The following is a 23,378-nucleotide window of genomic DNA, read 5'->3' on the forward strand; positions in this document are numbered from 1 at the left end:
TGCTGAATTTTAGATGACCCCCTGATTTCTAATGTTGTTTATTATTTATGTATTTAATTGATATACTGCCTAGTATAGAAATCTCTAGGCGGTGTACAGAATTAAAATATAATAGAAAATAGAAAACATTTAAAATTCATGAAAAAAGAGAAAAATCATAATAGATAATAGGCTGGATCTGCTGCCCTCTGCAGTACTAGAGGGTATAGGAGAGAGTTCCCTATTTGGACAGATGGTGCCCTTGTGGAAATGGGAATATTGAGACAGTGGGCCACGTACTTCTGTCTTGTTCTTTCTAGCATGAGCTGCGTTCAAAGTATATTGCTCCTCTCATTCTTAGATACCCTGACAATTCAGATGAATTTTATATAAACTTATTTATGATGGTCAAAGACCAAAATAAAGGCTATGCTATGCTATATAAACTTATTTCTTTCTGATAAACACACTTACGTCTCGCACTTGGTAGCCAAATTCTGTACGGCTGCGATTAAAATCCGTTCATGGTGTGTCAGAAACAGTTAATTTTAATCGCCCTCCTTTTTCTTTTTAATTTTGTTTTATCCTATAGTTTTTTCCAATCTTCTATGTAACAGATTCTACATGTGTATATGCATGTATGTGTTTATATTGATCTCTACCCTCAAGGTTTCTTTTATTTGATCTGGATTGTGTATTTGATCAAAGATCGCAATAAACTGAACTGAAACAGATAAAAAGCACTCCTGGCCACAGCCCACCTGAGAAACCAGGGAGATTTTGGGATTCAGACTATGAACCTGATCTTTTAGGGCGAGTGTAACCCCATCCACAACAGGCAGATCTAAACAATCTCTCGGATCCTGACCCCCTACAGACAGTACCTCCTTCTTGTTTGGATTTAACTTCAGCCTGTTATCCCTCATCCAGCCCAATATCATCTCCAGGCAGACGCTTAGGGGGGGTCATGCCAGTTCCTGATGAAGCTGGTGTGGAGAAATAGATCTGGGTGTCATAAGCATATTGATAGCATCCCAGACCAAACTTCCTGATGATCTATCCCAGTGGTTTCATGTCGATGTTAAAAAGCATTGGAGACAGTATGGAGCCTTGTGGAACCCCACACTTTAGCTCTCGCTTTTCAGAACAGCAGTTTCCTGAATCTGAATCCAGAGATGTAGGAACGGAACCACTGTAAAACAGCGCCACCCAACCCCACCTACTTCAAGTGACCCAGCAGGATCCCATGGTCAATGGTATCGAAAGCTGCCAAGAGCTCCAAAAGGATCAGCAGAGTCACACTCCCTCTGTCAATTGCCAATTGGAGATCATCCATCAGGCCGACCACGGCAGTCTCCACCCCTTAGCCCACCCGGAAGCCAGTCTGGAAATGATCTATATAATCTGTGTCATCCAAAACTGCCTGGAGCGGAGAAGCAACCGCTGGCTCAGTCACCTTGCCCAACCAGGGAAGATTAGAGACAAGTCTGTAATGCGCGAACTCAGAGGGATCCAGTGCAGGTATCTTGAAAAGTGGTCTTAATACGGTAATAGCCTCCTTAAGACAAGGAGGTATCCTGCCCTCCCACAGAGAAGCATTTGTGATATTTATCTGACCCTCCCTGGTAATATGAACTTGGGGGAAACCTAGAAGCCCTTCACACGATCAGTGAGAATGGCTTGCGGGCAGGATGCGAGGAAGGCAGGTTACACTCACCCTCCCCACAGACGATCTTGCTGGTTCGCCTGGGCAGGCAAATTGCCCATCCAGACGAACACCGCCTGCATCTCAGGAGGTCCGGGTGCCAGAATGTGATGCCTTGCGTCACCCCTCCCCCTGGAGCTCCCATTACGGAGTGGTGCATTATGGGAATCCCCCTCCCCTCCCCAGGTTTGTCAGTTGCGACTTCAAGCAGCTGCAGCTGACACACAACCAAAAAAACAGAGTCAAGGGAGCGCTCGCTCCCTTAACCTTGTTTTGAAGAGTGGCTGCACAGGCGGGAGGGCCACCGTTAACATGGGTGTGTAAAAACGGACTGGTCTTCCAGCATGGTAAAATGAAAAGATTGGGGCTGAAGCAGTGCGCGGCTGCCTGATCCACGGATTGCTTTCTTCTGCTTGCTACAATTTTGGTGGTGGCAGAATACTCAGAGCCGATATGACCGGACACAGGATAGAGTCCATATTAGGGCCTCCTCTGTTAAAAGCTAAGTTGGAGGAGGGAAAAGTCATAGTGTGAGAGACGCAGGCACAGGCTCAAAAGGCGTTTCCTTTCAACTTGATAAAATGCTGGGTAAAATCATTGGGTATTACGATGCCATCGGACTCTGAGAGAGGCGTGCAAGAGGATAATGCAAGGGCAACATACAAAGAAAGAACCCAGTTGGACTGAACTGGCCAGGAACCTGTTCCCCACAGTTTTCAACCAGGTGCCCTGGGAAGTCCACAAGTAGGATGCGAAAGCAAACCGGTTTTCCACCTATGCTTCCTGCTGCAACTGGTGTTCAGGTATTCTGCAGGTATACTGCACCTGAACATGGAGGTTCCACTTCACCATCATAACTAACAGTCATTCACAGACCTCCCTTTTAGGAGGGAAGAAATAGGAAGCGACTTGGGAGAAAACTCGAGATTGCTCACCTCATTGCAATACTTTAGTAGGTCAAGGTATTGTCCTGCTTTGGCTTTTGGATCTCTCTCTCTTTCAAGCATACGTCTAATCCCCCATGAAAGTCATCTCAGCCACTGGAACATCTGGTGGTGGCAGGAGGCATCTCTCTATTAACTAGAGCACTACCCCCGTCATGGCGAATTCGTATATACCGGTAGTGACTTTCAGCAATAGCTCTTCTGAAAGTCTCTTACATAGAAAAGTAAATGATAGATAAATAAGAGCCTTGCCCTTGTCCCAAAAGGACCAGTCTGAAAGGAAATATAAGGTAGGCACCAGCAGCCATCATGGGAGGGATGCTGTCTTGGGGCTGGACAGGGAGATATGCACACGCTTTCCGTGAATATCTCGTGGTGGCCATGAGTTCCCTAAGTTAAATAGATTCTTTTTGTGAAGAGGTTAGTCCTGTATCTATCGCCAATAAACTTAAAGATCCCCCTTTCCACTCACCCCGCAACTTTTGCAACCGTAACTCGTTGCTCCCTGAACCCAGCAAACTAGTTCCTTTCCAGTGGGGAAAAAGAACAAAGATCAGAGAGGTAGAAAAAGACAAGGGACGCACAACGAGCACTTCGGGTTCTTGTTGGACTATCGCCCTTTGCGGGTCACACGCATCCTGAAGCGGATGAGAAGACGCTCTGTCTTCCTGCTCTATCATGCTTGGTCTTGGACTCGGACGGAGAGGAAGGGAATTGTGGAAAGCGGCGGGATCCGTTGCAGAGCAAATGCCCCGTTTGATGCTGAATGGAGGCTGGAGGCTGGTGCATCTCCTGGGGTGGAGCTAGTGGTCGATCGTAAGGGAACTCGCGTGCGTGCTTCCACCCGGAGCTCCCGGAAGCCCCCTGCACCCTGAAGAAGAAGCTGCAGCGTCCGTGCCCCTCCCGTTGGGGGAAGGTGACCCTCATCTTCTGGCACCCCGGTGTGGGGGTGGGGGGGGAGGATGTGGTGAGGCGCTCGTGTGCATTGAGAGAGAAGGGGGGGGCAGAGTGGGAAAAGGAGGGAGCAGGGTGGGTGGCTGGAGACCCCCCAGGCAGGGAGGCAGAGCACAAGGGCAGGGCAGCAGATAAGGCAGGCAGCTGCTCGTGGGTGGTGGGAGCTAGGCTGAGAGGCGCACTTGGCGCCCACGCATGGGTAGTTGAGATGAGCTGCATGGTAAAGGATCTCCTCTCCTCTTTCTTAAAGATCCCGCTCGCCAACTGTTGCTTAGGTCAGTGTTGTCTGCACTGACTGACAGCAGCTCTCCAGGTTTGTCCCACCCCCGCCACCCTCCTCCAGCCGATGCCAGGGATGACACATGGGGTTCTTGCGTGCAGAAAGCTCCTGAGAGGGAGGGATCAAGGAGAAGTTGGTGTTGTAGAAGGAGAACGGTGAAGCAGATACAGTGGTGCTGGGGGGGGGCGCTCCAGGGAAAGCCCAAGGGAGGACTAAGGGGGGGGGGCTAGTTCTGTGGCCCTTAAGGAAAGACGCCCCCCCCGCCTTTCCCACACTGTCTTTCTTGTTCCTCTTTGATTTCTAGCATTTTTCTCCTTTTCTTCCACAAAGTGGAATTTGGGTGTCACAGACCTCCATCCTTGGAAGGTACCGTGTTGGAGGCTGCTTTGGAGCAGATTAAAGATGGAAAAGGAAGACTCAGCTGGCCATGAAGCAGGAAAAGGCCCTGAGGCCAACCAGGCTGGGAACACTGGGGAATTCTGGGAAAGGACAGGGAAGAAGATCCGGGAGGAGGACACCAGCAGCTCAGATGCAAAATGCCAGCAATTCAGGCAGTTCTGCTACCAGGAGACCGAGGGGCCCCGAGAGGTTTGCAGCCAACTCCACCACCTTTGCTGTCAGTGGCTGAAGCCAGAGAGGCACACGAAAGCTCAGATGCTGGACCTGGTGATCCTGGAGCAGTTCCTGACTGTCCTGCCCCCGGAGATGGAGAGCTGGGTGAGAGAATGCGGAGCAGAGACCAGTTCCCAGGCGGTATCCCTGGCAGAAGGTTTCCTCTTGAGCCAGGCAGAGGAGAAGCAGCAGGAAGAGAAGCAGGTGAGAGAGGCTTCATCCTGGGAGTTGCCAAGAGCTGAGAATGACCTGCCCACCCAACCCTTCTCTTTGGTTAGGGGCCTTCTCTTGGGGATGGGGCCATCGCTCAGTGGGGGAACATCTGCTTGCATATAGAAGGTCCCAGGTTCACTCCCTGGCATCTCCAGGCAGGGAAAGGGCTCCTGCCTGAAATGTTGGAGAGCCACCGCCAGTTAGCATAGACAGTACTGAGCTGGATGGAGGAAGGTCTGACTCTGTATACGGCAGCTTTTCTTGGGTCTGGGGGCTTAGCTCAGTGGAAGAACATCTGACTGTGTGCAGAAGGAAGCTCTGGGAACGACTTGTATCTGAAATCTGGGAGAGACACTGCCAGTTAGTGCACGGAGCTAGATGGACTAAGGGTCTTTAAGGCAGCTTCCTATGTTCCTGTGGGTCTTTCCTGTTTCTAATCCAGCTCTCCCTGTTCCCTGCCTGGGACCTCCTCTTCTGTCTGTTTCAGACGCAAGGACTGTTGACAGAAGCGGTCCCTGATTTCCACGAGGCAGAGACGGACCCATCGGACGCTAGGCAGACACCCTTGTCCAGGGAGATCTTGCATGAGGAGGGCAGTGGTGCCTCTTTGCTGGGTAAGGCGGGATGGGGCAGACACCTTCCTGTCCTCCCTCAAATATCCCTGCTGACTGTGGTCTCCTTTTATGTTTCCCTGCTCCCATTTGAGGAAGATCCTCCTCTCCAGCCTCTCAAAATGTTTTAAAGCTCTTTTGTTTTAGGAGTTTCATATGGAAGGACTCTTGCCTGAACCCTTGGAAAGTCACTGCCAGTCAGTGTGGGCAATACTGAGCCAGATGGACCAATGGTCTGTCTCAGTAGAAGGCAACTTGTTCCTTCAAGTGGCAAGGCTGCTCCATTCATTGTATGATTGCCTGTCCCCCTACCCACCCCATTTGAAGAATTTGGTCTGCAGACAAGCAACACTGACCTCGTAACAGTTCAGCACCTGCAAGGGGAGGTTCCACTGGTATCTTCCCCTTTTACTTTGGAAAATCCATCCAGAAGTAAAATGTCCCCCACCTCTCCTCTTCAGGCCTTTTCTCTAGCCTCTCCCCCAGTTTAAGGATGTACTGAATTATGACAGTTGTCGACATTATGTGCCCACATATGCATGTTGTGTTCTGCACAAAACTAACACAGAGTGGTTTTTTGAAATTCTCTTAAAGGTTTGTGTTGCGTTTTCTTATATATTCTCTCTTCCATCCTCCTACTTCTTTCTATCACTTTCCTGTCCTTTGCAGGTGCTGGCATGACACTGCCTCTGCATTCTCAGCCATCTCTTCCTTCGGGTGGAGTGGGAGGTGCTTCAGGACGACCAGACCAGGTAGGGGAGAGATGGTTGGGGAAAGAGGATGGGCCGAGACACTCTCTTCCTTGGACACCCCTCTGGGCCTGGAAGAAGCTTACTTTCCTTTTGCATTGGTCAAAATTGCCAGCTAGGAAGATTTTGAAGGGAACTCAAGGCTTCCTTGGGCACTTCAGCTTCCAAAAAGCTTTTGATAAAGTTCCCCGCCAAAGACACTTGAGTAAACCTAGCTGTCATGGAATAAGGGGACAGGTTCATGTGTGGATCGGTAACTGGTTGAAGGACAGGAAACAGAGAGTAGGAATAAATGGACAGTATTCACAATGGAGGTAGGTGGGAAGTGGAGTCCTCCAGGGATCAGTACTGGGACTAGTGCTCTTTGACTTGTTCATAACTAATCTAGAAGTTGATGTGACCAGTGAAGTGGCCAAATTTGCAGATGGCACTTAACTCTTTAGGGTAGTGAAATCCACAACGGATTGTGAGGAACTCCAAAAAGATCTCTCCAAACCGAGGGACCGGGTGACAAAATGGCAAATGTGGTTCAATATAAGCAAGTGTAAAGTGATGTACATTGGGGCAAAAAACACCACATATATGCTGATGGGATCTCAGCTGTTGGTGACTGACCAGGAGAGAGATCTTGGGGTCGTGGTGGACAGCTAATTGAAAGTGTTGTCTCAGTGTGCGGCAGCTGTGAAAAAAGCTAATTCCATGCTAGGAATTGTTAGGAAGGGGATTGCAAATAAAAGTGCTAATATTATAATGCCCTTATACAAATCTATGGTGCGGCCACATCTGGAGTACTGCATAAAGCTTTGGTCACCATATTTTAAGAAGGATATTGTAGAACTGGAAAAGGTGCAGAAGAGGGCTACCAAAATGATATGGGGCCTGGAGCACCTTCCTTCTGAGCCTAGGCTACAGCATCTGGGGCTCTTTACCTTGGAAAAGTGGCGACTAATGGGAGACATGATCGTGGTGTATACAATTATGCATGGAATGGTGGACAGAGAGAAATTTTTCTCCCTTTCTCACAACACTAGAACCAGGGGCTACCCCATGAAACTGAAGGTTGGGAAATTTAGGATTGGCAAGAGGTGGTACTTTTTTACACAGGACATAATTAATCTGTGGAATTCTTTGCCACGGGATCTGGTGATGGCCACCAGCTTGAATAGGCTTTAAAAGGGGCTTAGACAGAGTCATGGTGGACAGGTGTATCAATGGATGCTAGTCTGGTAGCTGTGGACCATCTCCAGCCTCAGAAGCACAATGCCTCTCAATTCCAGTTGCAGGAGAGTCACAGCAGGAGAGAGGGCATGTATATACCTCTTGCCTGTGTGCTCCACAGATGCATCTGGTGGGCCACTGTGTGAAACAGGATGCTGGACTAGATGGGCCTTGGGCCTGATCCAGCAGGGCTGTTCTTATGTTCTAAGGCAGCTTGAATCTGGCGAACTAGATGAGGAGGTGCCTCTGGAAGGGCTGGCTCAAAATTATTTTGCAAGGGAGAGCCAGTGTGCCTCTTCCTCTCAAGATAGCATTTTTCCCAGGGGCTGTTGCTGGTGTCTTCTCGAGCATTTCCTGTACCAGGGATTCCTAGGTGCTGTTGACTTCAACTCCCATCATCCCTAGCTGCACTCGCCATTGTAATTTTTGTACGAATTGGAGCCACTTTGAGAGAGGACTCTTGTCCTTTGTCAACCACTGTGTTGACTAGTAGCTTATCAATGGCTACTAGTCTGGTGGCTGTGGGCCACCTCCAGCCTCAGAGGCAAGATGCCTCTGAATCCCAGTTGCAGGGGAACAACAGCAGGAGAGAGAGCATGCCCTCACCTCTTGCTTGTGAGCTTCCCAAAGGCATCTGGTGGGCCACTGTGTGCAACAGAATGCTGAACTAGATAGGCCTTGGGCCTGATCCAGCAGGGCTGTTCTTATATTAACCACTTGTTGAAAAATAGTATGTAGTATAATGAGTGACTGCAGGGGAACATCCCCTTGTGGCTTTTCCTCTTCACAAGCCTCACAACCCCTGGGCAAACAGACCTCAGAAGGATGGGGAGGGGGTTCTAAGCACCCTGTTCCTCCTCCATCTGTCAGGGAGAGGAAATGCCTTGCTCCTCCCTGGGGAGCCAATACAGGCAGCCACCCTACATCTTTACTGGCCCCCTTATCACTGCTGGGGATGTGCACAAAACCGGAAACGCCGGTTCGGTTCTAGTAGATCCAGACCCGAACTGGGTCCGGTCCGGTTCTGTGCACACTAGAGCCGGGCCCTGTTTGGTTCTAGTCAGAACCAGTTTGGGTTTGGCTTGGGGGAGAACAAATAATAATATTTTTAATTTTTTTTTAAAAGGCGATGGTCTTTTGGCGGGGACTCCTGATATCCCCCCTCCCCCGCTCGCCTCCCCGGTTGTTTTTGGCCTGTTAGGTGCCTCTCTGTGGTGGCGGCGGCCATTTTGAATGCCCCTGCACATTCCGAATGGCATGGCCGGAGGGGGGACATCAGGGAACTCCCCTCACGTGGCCGCAACAGAATCTCCCGGAGCCAGCTGTGGCGGTAAGTCCGCCATTAATGTTTCTTCAAACAAAACCCCTGAACTTGCTGCGGACTGGCCAGGTGGGTTTGGCTTGTCTTTGAGTCCTCGAGCCGGGCCAGTCTGAGTGCGAGCCAGCTCAACCCTGAGCCGGCTCTCACATCCCTAATCACTGGCTTCAAGCCCATTCTATATGTTCACAGGCTCAGCCACCACCCCTCTTAAGCCCTTCCATTCCTTCCATTCCCACCCTCCTGTATTCTGCCTTTTAGCCCTTAAAGGGATCGCCTTACAAGGAGGAGAGCTGGTCTTGTGCTAGCAAGCATGACTTGTCCCCATAGCTAAGCAGGGTCTGCCCTGGTTGCATTTGAATGGGAGACTAGAAGTGTGAGCTCTGCAAGATATTCCCCTCAGGGGATGAAGCTGCTCTGGGAAGAGCAGAAGGTTTCAAGTTCCCTCCATGGCTTCTCCAAGATAGGGCTGAGAGAGATTCCTGCCTGCAACCTTGGAGAAGCCACTGCCAGTCTGTGAAGGCAATACTGAGCTAGATAGACCAATGGTCTGACTCAGTATATGGCAGTTTCCAATGTTTCCTATGTTTACAAGACTTCATTTCCTCTCCCTGCATCATCTCCCAGGGTTTCTACAGAAGGGAGGGATCTTTTAGTTCCTGGAAGTAGCCAGGCAACGGCTTTTTGGGCCATTCTCGCCCAGTCAAGGGCGGACGTCCTCCCAGCTTCCTTGCTCTCCCCCACCTGCCAGCATGGTTGCTGTCAGCTTTGTGCACAGCCAGCCAACCCCCAGATATTGATCTGTTTGATGCCAGGTGAGTGCCCTGCCCTACTGGGAGTTGGGGGAGAGTCCCAATGCCCCTTTCTTTCTCACCCCACCTTAACTGAAGAGCCCTTCTGACTATTGCTTAGGAGAAACAGAACTATGATGTGATCTTCAAGGGAGGAAATGTGTCCTTCTTTATCTCTTTCAGGGCCTGGTGACCTTTGAGGACGTGGCTGTGCATTTCACAGAGGAGGAGTGGGCTCTGCTGGATTCTGGCCAAAAGACTCTGCACAGGGAAGTCATGGAAGAGAATGGTTGGATTGTGGCCTCTCTGGGTAAGACTCCCTCTTTTCCCCTTAGAAGGCATCGGAAGTATCAGACTAGTTTGCTCTGATGGTGGCAGCATGGCAGTCTGGGAGGGCGAGTGAGGTGTACTTGTCTGCTTCAAACAAGAAGATCCAGGTCTGAATGCCCCTCAGCCATCCATCTCACTGGTTGGCTCTGAACCCAGAATCTCTCAGCCCAACATATCTTCTAGGGTTGTTGTGAGGCTAGGAGGTGAGGAAGGATGGAATAGAAATGCAATTAATGAATGTAAATAAAGCCTCCTTGAGGCACCTCTCAGACCCTTGGTCCATCCAATTCAGTAGGACCCTGACTGGCACCAGCTCTCCAGGGTTTCAGATGAAGAATTCCCCAGTGCTGCATGGAGATGGAAGCTGGGGCCTCCTGCAGGCCAAATAGATGCTCTGCCCCTGAGCTGCAGCCCCTCCCCTCAGGAGGCTGACCGTCTGCAGGGAGGGGGAGCTCAGCCTTCCCAACGAGTGGGGGTGGAGTGGCTGTGATCCATCGGAATAACATTCCCCTTGCCAGTATCCCTGTGAGACTGTCTGCAAGGAGGGCGATTGTCCTGTATATGACACCTCTGAGGGGGAGATGTATGAGCCTGATTTATATTAAATATAAAACATATATTTTATCCCAGTCAGGCCTCTCTCTTACGAAAGTGAACAGCTATGATCTTAGGCTGAGCTAAGCCAAGTATGGTTCAGACAAGTTAAAAAAAATGAAGAGGAAGGATTATTTTCTCTTCTAATAATTCTTTTATTGCAAAAATAAAAAAGTATATCAGAATCAATACTCAGTCATGGACACTAAGTCAAGGCACACATGTTACTAGAGGTTCAGTTTTCAAAATACAGTAGCAAATACAAAATACAAAGAGAAAGGACAAAAAGGAACCTAAAATGTATAAAACAGTTCCTTTCTCTCCAGGAACACAGATTGCACAAAAGATATTTCCTTCCCTGATGTTTTCACACCACAGCAGTATCCACTCCTGGTCTTTTCCTTCTGCTCTAAGAACCCTCTTACTGGCCCTTCGTACTGGCCTCTTCGCTCTCACTTCCCTCACTCCCAATTCAAAACAAGCCAGAAGCTGGTGACCTTATTGTCATGCCCAGTTTTGTTATGACTGGGAGTAGAGAAGTGAAGGCCATACACGGAGTGCATAACAACAGGTGTGCAAACAAGGCCTCACAGGATGCCTTCACAGAATGTCTTTACCTAGGTCAAATGGGCTCATTATGTCAATTTAGGATCAAACACCCACCAAAAATGGAACGTTCTCTGTGACAAGTTGCACCCTACACGTCATCCTGGGACTTTGCTAGTGATGCGGGTCTGTACCCAAACACCTGTTAGAGAGGTTAACATACTTACATGAACCAATATTATTGAGCAATATGTATTTCTCTCTACTTCTCTTTGTCTAGCTTTCACTGCTTGGGTTTTTATCCTAACAACCCCTAGTAGTGTAGCTGAGGGCTGTGTGAGGAGAATGTTTAATGCACTGGACACAGAATGGACTTTTAAATGAAAGAAAATCAAGTTTATATACAAGCAGCTTAAATGTTTCTCTCTGCCAAAGCAGGGTTTCACACTTGTAATGGTTTCTTTAATCGCAGTAACAAGGCTTGGCTAAAAAGTGTAAATAATGTGAGATGTAAGATTGTGAGACACAGACTTCACCCACTGACCAATGTTCTACACAGTGTGCATGGACAGATAGATAGATAAACTAAATACGACGAATACAATGAGTATTTATATACCACTTTTCAACCAAAGTATCCAAAGCGGTTTACATACAGACATCAATTAACTACTTAAATGGCTGTCTGTCCCCAAAGGGCTCACAGTCTAAGAAAAATAAGAAAGACACCACCACTGGAGGGATGCTTTGCTGGGGTTGGATATGACTGAGGTATATGACTGAAGTAGCCACAGTTGGATCGCCTTTCACCTATAGACACAGATCCTGTCTGAAGCCTCTGCATTAGGAATGAAGATTCTGAAGCCTCTCCATTAGGAATCCCACCTGGAAGGCGGTTCCTTGGCGGTTCACACTGTCCATAACAAGAACTCAGCCTTCCAAAGTATTTTGGGAAAGGGAGATCCAGCGTCTGTACAGAGACTTATTCTGGGGAAGGTTCCCCTCTCAGCTATGTAATGCGACTCTCGCCTGAGCAGCAGTTTGCCAACTAAGTGGCATAAGTTGGTTGCCACCAGAGGAGAGTCCCCGTTTGGGCGCAGCACTTCAGCCAAGGCAGTGAACTAGCTCTCTTTGTGGGTCACTCTCCTGCTCAGATGTCCAAGAAGGGCTGTCTGACTTGGATTAAGTTCCAATGTGTTCAGGCGGCTGCCTGCCACCCCCTCCGCTAACCCCGAGCTGGGTTATCACTGGGACAATAACAGGAACCCCCCTGATCATACCCAGCTGAGAGCCTGAACCTCCCCACTGTCTCCTGCTTCTTCCAAACAAGTTTGGGGTGGGGGCAGCCAGAAGATTGGGGCTCGCTGCCAATCAATGGGGGCCCAACCCCCCTGGGCCAGGTGCTAACAACCCAGATACTTTTTGTATCTAAGTGATCTGGTGTTCAGTCCTAATTGTAAGTTCTTCTATGTTTTCTTATGTTTTCTATTGAGTCTGATGCAACTGCGAGGCCTTTTGCTCAGCCTAAATTCCTTCACGGGGATGTTCATTACATTTATAAACTGCCTAGCACCTGAATCTCATGGTACCCAACTCAATAAAAAGAATTAAACCAATTTTAAACTTATAAGACGTTTAAAAATAGTTTTATCAAAAGCACTTGTAAAAAATAGTTGTGCAAAAGGCCTGAGAATACAGGTGTGTCTTTAGTGGTAAGGTAAGTCTTTATTTCAGTCTTTGACCAGCATAGTCTTTAGTGATTGTTTTTTAAGACAGCCCGAAATGGAGAAGCTCTTATATTGACTGGGAGCACATGCCAAAGCCCTGGGGCACCCACCGAGAAGATCTGGTCCTATGTCACCACCAAATGAGCCAGTGGTGGCCATAACCGAAACTCCCCATGAGATCTCAGTAAGTGGCAGGGTTCATGACCAAGAAGGTGCTTTATTAAATAGCCTGGACTCAAGATGTTAAGGCCTTTATAGCTAACTAGTGGGCCCGGGCACAGAGCATCTGTGCCTCAAGCGGGCCCGCCGCCACCGCCTCTGGCCTCCCCGCACCCGGCCCGCCGGCGCCGCCGGCCTCCCCGCGCCCGGGCCCGCCGGCGCCGCCGGCCTCTCCGCGCCCGGGCCTGCCGCCGCTGCCGGCCTCCCCGCAGCTGGGCCGGGCCCGCCGCTGCCGCATGGCCTGCTGCCTTGCCTCCGCGGCCGGGCCGGGCCCGCAAGCCGCCGGCTCGGCTCCGCCTGGGCCCGCTGCCGCCTCGCCCGGCCGGGCCCGCCACCTCGGCTCCGCGGCCACCATGGCCGCCCACACTCCTGGCCCGCTGGTTCTCCTGGGTTGTGCCGCCAGGACCAATCAGGCGCCCCTGCAGCCCAGCCAATCAGCTGGGCTGCCGGGATGCATTTCTCCTGGGCACACCCAGGAGAAATATATATATAGATAACGCACTCTGTATTTTGCTTGGAAACATATGGGCAACCAGTGCGATTCTTTTAAAATTGGTGTTATATGGTCTCTTTGGGACACCCCGGAGACCAATCTGGCTGCTGCATTCTGCAACAATTGCAGTTTTCGAACTATGTACAAAGACAGCCTCACATACAGCGTATTACAGAAGTCTGTCCTGGAAGTTACCACCATACCTAACACTTTTGCTTGCCAGCACACTTTACTTACTTTCCCTTCAGAAATGTGTATAGTTGGCATATCGGCTAAAGCCAATGGAAAGCTGTAGGGAATTTTCCTTAGCTAGTAACCAGGTGAATGGTTAACTAGCTAGGGATGTGCAAACAGGCTTGACGTTGATCCGGTTCTGTTCGATGGCTCGGCATCGAACCGAACCACCCCCTGTTCGGTCCGGCCCTGTGGCACAAATGGCCTTTGTGAGGCCTGGTATAACCCAGGGCCTCGCAGAGGCCATTTGCGCATGGGTGGTGGCATCCAAAATGGTAGCCACGCCAAAATATGGAGGCTGAAATACGAAAAACCGAACGGGCCGGAGGGGGTGAGAACAGAGGCTGGTGGGGGGAGAGGGAACCTTTACGGACCAGCCAGTTCCGTGAACATCCCTATAACTAGCTAACCAGTTTTAACCAGCTCATCAGCAGCCAACTCACAAGGGACTCTTTATCAGCTGAGTCACCGCTCTGAGCTTTCTGAGAAGCTGCCTGCTTGTTTAAAATCTTTAACTTTCAAAAACCAGACAGTAAAGAAAAAGATTCTGGTAAAGCAGAGGTTCTGGTAGTTTAACTCGCTGCCACCAAGCACTCTGAACTTTCAGAGATCAGACTGCTGGACTAAAGTGTTTTAGTCCAGGGTCTCTCTTCCAGGTCCAGGGTCTCCAACTGGTTATTGGGCAAATATAAAAACCTGCTCCCCAAGGGTTTGCCTCCACTTGGAGCTAATGATAGCTGAGCTCTTATAGACACGTTTTGCACTAAAGGGCTTTCTCCCACTCTTCTCTTACTGAGCAACCTGGAGAGGCTTGTAAAAATGAAAAGAACAGAGAGAGAAATAACCTTTTTATTTCAGTTGCTACAGACTGGTCTGTCTGAGGCTTTTTAGCTTTTTAGATGCACTAGAAAATGCTTAGCTTGGTTACAAGAATACTTCAAAGCTCCTAGATCTTTCTTAGGTGGCACACAATGAAATCTTAGTTATTCAGTTGCAAGAAACAGATATTTGAAAATGCAAAGCACACACAGAAAGCAAATTAATTCCTAATGCAAAGCCTGACTAAACATACTTTGCCCTACACTAGTTTATGCTTATAAGGGGGAATCCTCCCCAGATTCCCCTTTGCTGGTAATGCTGCCCGAACTGTTTCGACTGAATGACCAGACCAGCTGGTCAGTTCAACCAAACCGATTCAACAAGACACGGATCTCTTCCTATTTATTTGAATTCGAACCGGACTGCATTTTTGACTGGTTTGCACATCCCTAGCAGATATTATATTTTGTTCTTTTGTCTGTTTCAGTTTAGAAGCCTAAATTTCTTCCACTGCTGATTTTTCTCCCAATATTTTTAGTACAGTTTAACAGAAATTCAATCTCCAATGCATGTGATTTATTAAGTTCATGTTTATTTATTTTATTATGTTTTTTTATTTGCACACTGCCCTCAACCTCCATCTCTTAACTACCAACAAGCCTTTATACAACTCCTGGGAGGGGTGTGTAGCATATGAAGTTAATAACATCTTCCTTTCCCCCCTAAAGACTCTAGTAGCTATTTGTAACTTTTTAAAAATAGCATGCATATGGTATTATATGACTACTTATAAAACATTTTAAAGCATCCCATACTAGTGATAATGAAGCTATAGGCCCCCTATTACACTGAAACAATTCGTCCATCTCCTTTTCTAGCTATTCCACAAAATACTTAGTATTCAGCAAGGAAGTATTCATATACCATCTAAATGAAGTATTACACCTGCCTTCCAATGCCAAAACTAACTTAACAGAGTTTTGTTTGTGGTATATTTTGCATACTTTTCTGAATCGGAGTCCAATAGCTTTTAGTGTAATCACATAGAAACCAAATATGGAAAAAGCTGCCAACCTCTTGTTTGCATTTCCAACATTTCTTATCATAAGCTCTTCTGAAGGCTCCTTTTCTATACCAGGTTCTGACGAATTTTCTGGCTTCATCCCAGCAGGTGGCAGTTGGAGGACGGAGGAAAATCCTTTTGGAGGATATTTAGGAGGTGTCAGATGGAAAAAGAGGGAACAACAGAAAAAGAAAACTGAAGCACAATGGAAGAACAGGATTGGATCATCTGCTTCTCAGCATGGTGATGTCTATGAAAATGGAATGCAAAAAACTATGCAGAAAGAAACAGAAAGAAGGCTGCAGGCTCTGAGAAGGAAAAGCTTCATTTCAGGCATTGAAATTCAATGGGAAATGCACTCAGATGAGAAATCATATACATGCTTGGAGTGCGGAAGGAGTTTCAGGAAAAGTGGAAATCTTACTAGGCATCAGAGAACCCATACTGGAGAGAAACCATATAAATGCTTGGAGTGCCGAAGGAGCTTCAGGGACAATGCAAACCTTTCTAGGCATCAAAAAACCCATACTGGAGAGAAACCATATCAATGTTTGGAGTGCGGAAGGAGTTTCAGGGACAATGGAAAGCTTATTAGACATCAAAGAACCCATACTGGAGAGAAACCATATAAATGCTTGGAGTGCGGAAGGAGCTTCAGGGACAATGGAAATCTTACTAGGCATCAAAAAACCCATACTGGAGAGAAACCATATAAATGCTTGGAGTGTGGAAAGACCTTCTACGAGAAGGGAACTCTTACATTACATCATAGGATCCATACTGGGGAGAAAACATTTAAATGTCTGGAGTGTGGAATGTGCTTCAGGGACAATGGAAAGCTTACTAGGCATCAACGAACCCACACAGGAGAGAAACCATATAAATGCTTGGAGTGTGGAAAGAGCTTCAGTGACAATGGAACACTTACTAGACATCGAAGAATCCACACAGGAGAGAGATTATATACGTGCTTGGAGTGTGGAAAGACCTTCAGCGAGAAGGGAACTCTTACTTTACATCATAAGATCCATATGAGAGAGAAAACATTTAAGTGTCTGGAGTGTGGAAGGTGCTTCAGGGACAATGGAAAGCTTACTAGGCATCAAAGAACCCATACTGGAGAGAAACCATATAAATGCTTGGAGTGTGGACAGAGTTTCAGCGAGAATGGAAAGCTTACTAGGCATCAAAGAACCCACACTGGAGAGCAACCATATAAATGCCTGGAGTGTGGAAAGAGCTTCAGCGGGAATGGAACTCTTACTAGGCATCAAAGAACCCACACAGGAGAGAAACCATATAAATGCTTGGAGTGTGGAAAGACCTTCTGCGAGAAGCGAAATCTTACTGTACATCATAGAATCCATACAGGGGAGAAACCATATAAATGCTTGGAGTGCGGATGGTGCTTCAGGGACAATGGGAAGCTTACTAGGCATCAAAAGACCCATACTGGAGAGATACCATATAAATGTTTGGAGTGTGGAAAGAGCTTCAGAGATAATGGAAAGCTTTCTATGCATTCAAGAACCCACATCCAGATAAACCATATAACTGCTTGGCATGTTGAAGGCACTTCAGTGAGAATGGGAAGCTTACTGTGCATCAAAGAACCCACACTGGAGAGAAACCATATAAATGTCTGGAGTGCGGGAGGAGCTTCATGCTGAAGGGAAGTACATCATAGAATTCACACAGGAGAGAAAACATAAATGCTTGGAATGGGGTTTTCTTAAACTTACATGAAGTTACTTTGTCTTTACGAGGGAAGCAGATACAGAACAGAATCTTCATGGTGCAATCATTCTTTTTTGTCCTGCTCATAGAGGTACACTGCAGCCCCTTCAGGTCTCCCCTCAGAGGGAACTGTTACCTCACTTATTCAGGACGTGTGACTCTTACACATGTATGAACCTAGGTTCTCACGGAGTGGATGAAGGTATCCTTTGTACAGGTTATACTTTCCACTTACTCTAGATATAGGACTTACAGTGAGGGAAATAAGTATTTGATCCCCTGCTGATTTTGTCCGTTTGCCCTCTGACACAGAAATGACCAGGCTATAATTGGAATGGTAGGTTTATTGTAGCTGGGAGAGACAGAATAACAACAATATACTTCCCAGCACTCCATGTTCACCTTTGGAGGTAATCACAAAAAAACCTCCGGTGTATCTGATCGAAAAGATAAGTCAGAATAATACAAAATTTCAGGGGAAAAGACTAATGGAATACTAGGTTGTAATATATCTGTAGTGACTAGCCACTCCTCCCCGTAAAGAGTTAACCAGAAGTGAACCCTTTCCTGACTGACAGGCCAGTGAACTCCAGGGATCAGCCAATCAGCACACCAGGTGGGTGCGACCTAGAGGGTCATTGGGGAGGAAGAAGGGTTTCTTTGTTAGAAGGAGCTGGCTGGAGGAGCAGAGGAGAACATGCGCCCATGAGGTCTGGCCATAGGAAAATGCCTCTGGGAGTTTTTTCTGGCAATATGGCGTCTTGACTGGAAGCTCCTGGCAGCTATGCTGTCGAGGCTTGCTTTGCCTGTTTGGTCCATTAATCTTCAATCGGCAAGATTGAAGATCAGGGGGCACGTGGATCTTGACCTTCCCTTCTGGGGGATGTCTAGGAAGATTCCAGGTTTGATAACGCCTGGAAAACACCCGGACAAACTCAGAGGAGGGATCTTTCCACATAAGCCCTGGACTGAATAGGATGAGGCAAGATCACTAGCCTTCCTAAAGACAGTCTGCCACCTTTTCTTTATTCTTTCTTTCAGTTCTCTGAGCCTACAAGATTTTCTCTCTTCTTTTTTTCTCATGTATTTTAGACATTTTTCTTCTTCTTTTTTTAACCTCCCATGGACTTTCTAGTAGATCATTATGGCGTACTATACAGGTGAAACTCAAAAAATTAGAATATCGTGCAAAAGTCCATTAATTTCAGTAATGCAAATTAAAAGGTGAAACTGATATATGAGACAGACGCATTACATGCAAAGTGAGATAAGTCAAGCCTTAATTTGTTATAATTGTGATGATCATGGCGTACAGCTCATGAAAACCCCAAATCCACAATCCCAGAAAATTAGAATATTACATGGAACCAAGAAGACAAGGATTGTAGAATAGAACAATATCGGACCTCTGAAAAGTATACAGTGTACTGTGCTTGATTGGCCAGCAAACTCACCTGACCTGACCCCATAGAGAATCTATGGGGAATTGCCAAGAGAAGGATGAGAGACATGAGACCAAACAATGCAGAAGAGCTGAAGGCCGCTAATGAAGCATCCTGGTCTTCCACAACACCTCATCAGTGCCACAGGCTGATAGCATCCATGCCACGCCGCATTGAGGCAGTAATTGCTGCAAAAGGGGCCCAAACCAAGTACTGTATACATATGCATGCTTATACTTTTCAGAGGTCCGATATTGTTCTATTCTACAATCCTTGTCTTCTTGGTTCCATGTAATATTCTAATTTTCTGGGATTGTGGATTTGGGGTTTTCATGAGCTGTACGCCATGATCATCACAATTATAACAAATTAAGGCTTGACTTATCTCGCTTTGCATGTAATGCATCTGTCTCATATATCAGTTTCACCTTTTAATTTGCATTACTGAAATTAATGGACTTTTGCATGATATTCTAATTTTCCGAGTTTCACCTGTATTTTGAGAAGAGAAGAGAATCAGGCTGAAGAGACAAAGAATTTTATGGTCTTCCTACGTTTAATTTGGCTGCACAGCATGACTGCAGAAATCTGTATCAATTTCAGTTCATATTCTGGTTACCGCTGAAGGATTTTCAAGGTTTGGGTTGTTTACACTACAGACTAAGTGTTTTATTGCTGGACAATCATAATTAACATATAAGAAGAATTAACAACAGCAGTTAAACCTTGATTGGAAAGTTTATAAGATTTATGGCTTACGAACTAATTGGATTTACAGCTTTCAATGGAGAAACCTGAAGCTTTTGTTTACTTTCACTTTTGTTAGATTCTTTTGTTAGACTCTGAATGACTTCGAATACTTTCAACAGCTTGCAAGATTGCTGGGTTTTCACCATTTACTAGTTAACAAGTTGAATGTTACATGATATTGGCTTATTTTTATCCCACCAGACTGGGATGACTTTCCTGGATTTATTAAAACTGCATATTACAGGACTCTTAATTAGTTGAAGGAAAAGACTGGATTGAGGTAACTAAAACTTTGCTTTTCATTTACTATGTTAGGTGGACCATAATTCTAGTTGTATTGTTTTGGTTTGTTCTGGAATTTTAATATCATGAAAGTTTCCATTACAGCTACCTCGGAAGGATTTACAGTAATGAGTCCAGGCACTTTTTTCTTTAGCATGGAGGATTACATTTTCCCATTGGAACTCATTATAACTGCTGTTTTGGAACTATTATTCATGGAGGATAAGTTCTTTGTAATAAATTGGAAGGATCTCATCGTAAAGAGTTTGGACATTTTTTTTGGCGCAGGATCTTATTCTCTCACTGGATCTTGTTATTGCTTTGTTTGTTATTATTATTTATTATTATTTATCAAATTAGTACACTGCCCCAAATTTTCATCTCTGGGCGGATAACAATAGTTTAGTCTCCCCCCCCCGCCCCATGGTCTTCCTTTCCCCCGCTCCTTTACTTTGAACATAGATGGAACTTTTTGCAAGTTGTAATTTCAACATTTTGCCACACAAGGAGATTAGACTGTTACAAGTTCCCATTAAATTGACTCTATTGTAACTGATATACCTGACCAATATCACTTTTGAAAATTACTTCTTTTTTTCTTTTTTCTTTTTGTGAGTGGAAAAATCTTTTACAATTATTTGGATTTATTTTTTCAGTTTGGACATATTGTAATGTGGAGAACTACATCTGATGTGTGATGTGGACAACTATTTTCTGGACTAAAATTGGATTGATACAAAGAAGATACAGATATATGGAGAAGTTTAACATGGCTCCTGTGCAAGGATGACATGCAAATTTTTGAAGTGTTTCATATTCTTTATCTTAGACCTTGCTATTATGGGTTGATCTTTCTTACGGTTGTGTGTACATCTGATTTTCAAGCTTTTATTGTTCTGCTTATTGTTATGGCCATGTCTTGATTACAAGGAGTTGTTTGGAAACCAAGACTAAATAAGTTACCTGTTGATATTTCTTTCTTCTTTTTATTGATTGGTAATTAATTTAGGGACTCTACTGTGGTTGTTCCTTTTGATAATAATGTAATAAGTATTTTTAATACAGTGACCTTTCTTTTGCATTCCTGATGTCATAAATCATGGTCTTACCTTTTAATGTTTAGGGAATTTAGTATTGGTTTCATTCTTTATATTCCTGAGGGTAAAATAGCTACTGTTTTATTTTTATTTAGGGAGATCTATTTTGTAATACTGACTATAACCCAATCTTATGTTTGGACTGCTTAAGATGTTCCTGATAATTTAAATTGCTTTGTAATCTTTTTTATTCTTTTTTAAGGAAGAAATGTGTTTAAGTAAGAACATTAATACTTGGAAATTTTTTGTTTGCAAATATTAACAGCATTTTTAAACCTATGGAGAAAATCTGCTTTATAGAGCTTGTTAAGTTGATTTGAAATATATGAAATCTTACAGACTTACTAAGATATGAACCGGTTGAAGGTAAACCAATTGCATATTTTTTGAAGATCTTTCACGGAGAAACAATATTAGAGAAGCATACTTAGAAACATAATTTTTGTTGTATGCAGATCTTTTTGATACCTTTGGAAGTAATGGCATTAGTTCTAGTTCTATCACCACAGAAGTCGTTTTGTCCTTGGGAATATGGAACTATCCAATTATTAACATATATTAAAGATCTGATATGTTTTTCTGACAGGAAACTTTACCAGAAAACAGAAAACTGCAGATATACTTGGTTTTTGTATCTAAAATAACTGTAACATTTTTATTTTAGTAATACTCGCTTTTATCTTAATTATTCCTTTTATCAGATTACCCTAGTCACCAAGTGATTAATTGGTCTGTTGGGAGTTAATCAAGTTTCTGTACTGATAGTGTTAGAAAAGATTAATAGATTTAGACTTAAGATCTATTCTTTTTCTTTTCTTTTTAAAATATCTGTGATGCAGGCATTTAAATTTGGAAGATAAAAGTAAGAATTTATTTTTTCCTTTCTTTCAAATCTAATCAAAACTGATTTATAATAATAATAATGAAATTGTCATTGAATTACTCTTTATTTTGACATCATAATTTATTTTATAGGTTTAGATTAGAATTAGCATAGCGGGTGGATTTATTTTATTTTTCTTTAACGAATTTGGAATGCATAATGCATGATCCAATTCAATATGATTTGCGTTTGAATCTTCTTTAGCAAAATTGTGCTTGCCTTGCATCTTATCTCCTTTCTTTATTTTCACGCTGTTCCATTTAGAAAGCTGTTTTGATGGGAAAGATCTAGTTTGTTTTTACATTTATCTATGATATGTATGTATGCACATATGTATGTACATGTGTACGTATATATATGTATGATATATCATATTATGTATGACATGACAAGTTGGAAGCCCAGAGATGTAATCTCTATTCTACTCTTTTATTCTAATCAATAAAATGAATTAAAAATGAATGAATGAAAGAAAATGCCTCTGCAAGTCCTAGGAAGCCAGGAGGGTAGGAAGCTTGAATCCTCTACCATGGTTTGGTGAGTTGAAGAAAAGGAAGCCAGGACTTTTGGCTTCAGGCAGTTTGTCTAGGGAAAAGTCTGTTTAGTCAGATTTTGCATTAGATTTTCAGTTTCTTTGGTGTGCATTCTGTATATCCCTGATAAGGTTCTTGTATTGTTTACCTGTAATGTAACAGCTAAGAAACACTAACTCACTCCCATCCAGCCAGGGTGTTGCAAAAGAGTTCGTAAGCCTTTTTAAGTGGGCTTTTGCATTTTTCGACATCCTTGCAACTGGGTAACCACAATTTTTGAAGTGTGCTTCCTCAACATCATTCGGGGTGCTTTTTGAAGTATTCTTGTAACCTACTGAGTATTTTTACCTGTAACTAAAAGCTGAGAAAGCCTCAGACGGAAGCAGTCTGTAGCATTTGAATAAAACTGTTTCTCTTTTGTTCTGTTCTTTCACAAGCCTTCTCTGAGTGATTAAAAAAAAAAAAAAACTCAGGAGAAGGGGAGCTGGAAAGGAGTATTTACTCTGGTGCAAACATGTCTCATTCAGATGTTCAGCAACTACCAGTTTTCTCATCACGTGCAGGCATACATGTGGAAGGTTTTTGTATTTATCAAATAGCAGCATAAAGGGAGTTTTCCCTTGGATTTCCTCCCCAAACCCAGGGAGGGTCAAGCTCTTTTGAAAAAAGGGATGGTGGTGGCAGCCAGTTTTGAAACTGCCAGAAATACAGAAGAGTTTTAGACTGCTAGAAAGCTCAGCCGGGATGATTCAGTATTTCTTCTTGAGCTTGCTTTGAGACAAAGGCTTTAATCCGCTACAATCTCTCTCTAGAAACTATGAATTAGCATGAGTATTTTAATAATAAAAGTTAATAGTTCTACATAGAATAGCTTAAAACACAATCAAGATCATTATATTGAAAATAATAAAATTTTAAACATCCTCATACATAAACCAATAGAATATTGTAAAAGTGTCCTAAAGTATATGTAGAATTATTGTGCTCAAAAATGCTAAAATCCTCTTAAAATCTTGTCAGTTCGGTGCTGTGCATAGGCATAACTATAGGGGGGCAGGGGGGCACGTGCCCCGGGTGCGATCTTTTGGGGTCACATGGGGGCGCCGCCATGACCCCCGCCAATCCAATTTAAAAAAAAAACAAAAAACAACACAATATATTTTTTTAATACAAAGTTCTCCGGCTCAGCAGCGTCGGCGCCCCCTCCCCCATGAACGCCAGTGGTCCCTTCCGCGCCCGTGCCCCCCCCATTGCT

At 45.0% G+C, this 23,378-nt stretch overlaps 1 protein-coding gene and 1 pseudogene across 1 annotated transcript in view; both read left to right on the forward strand.

Moving 5' to 3' along the window:
* Nucleotides 1-23,378, forward strand: part of LOC128343876 (uncharacterized) — a 65,348-nt gene that overhangs the window by 13,920 nt on the left and 28,050 nt on the right. The window contains 5 exon segments of the mRNA XM_053293309.1: nt 4,193-4,678; nt 5,175-5,301; nt 5,968-6,050; nt 9,558-9,684; nt 15,505-17,064. Coding sequence (XP_053149284.1) covers nt 4,193-4,678; nt 5,175-5,301; nt 5,968-6,050; nt 9,558-9,684; nt 15,505-17,064 — 2,383 coding nt within the window.
* LOC128348389 (uncharacterized) lies at nt 20,307-20,431 on the forward strand (annotated as a pseudogene).

Source organism: Hemicordylus capensis, chromosome 2 (assembly GCF_027244095.1).
Source record: "Hemicordylus capensis ecotype Gifberg chromosome 2, rHemCap1.1.pri, whole genome shotgun sequence".
In the NCBI taxonomy this organism is placed as follows: Eukaryota; Metazoa; Chordata; class Lepidosauria; order Squamata; family Cordylidae; genus Hemicordylus; species Hemicordylus capensis.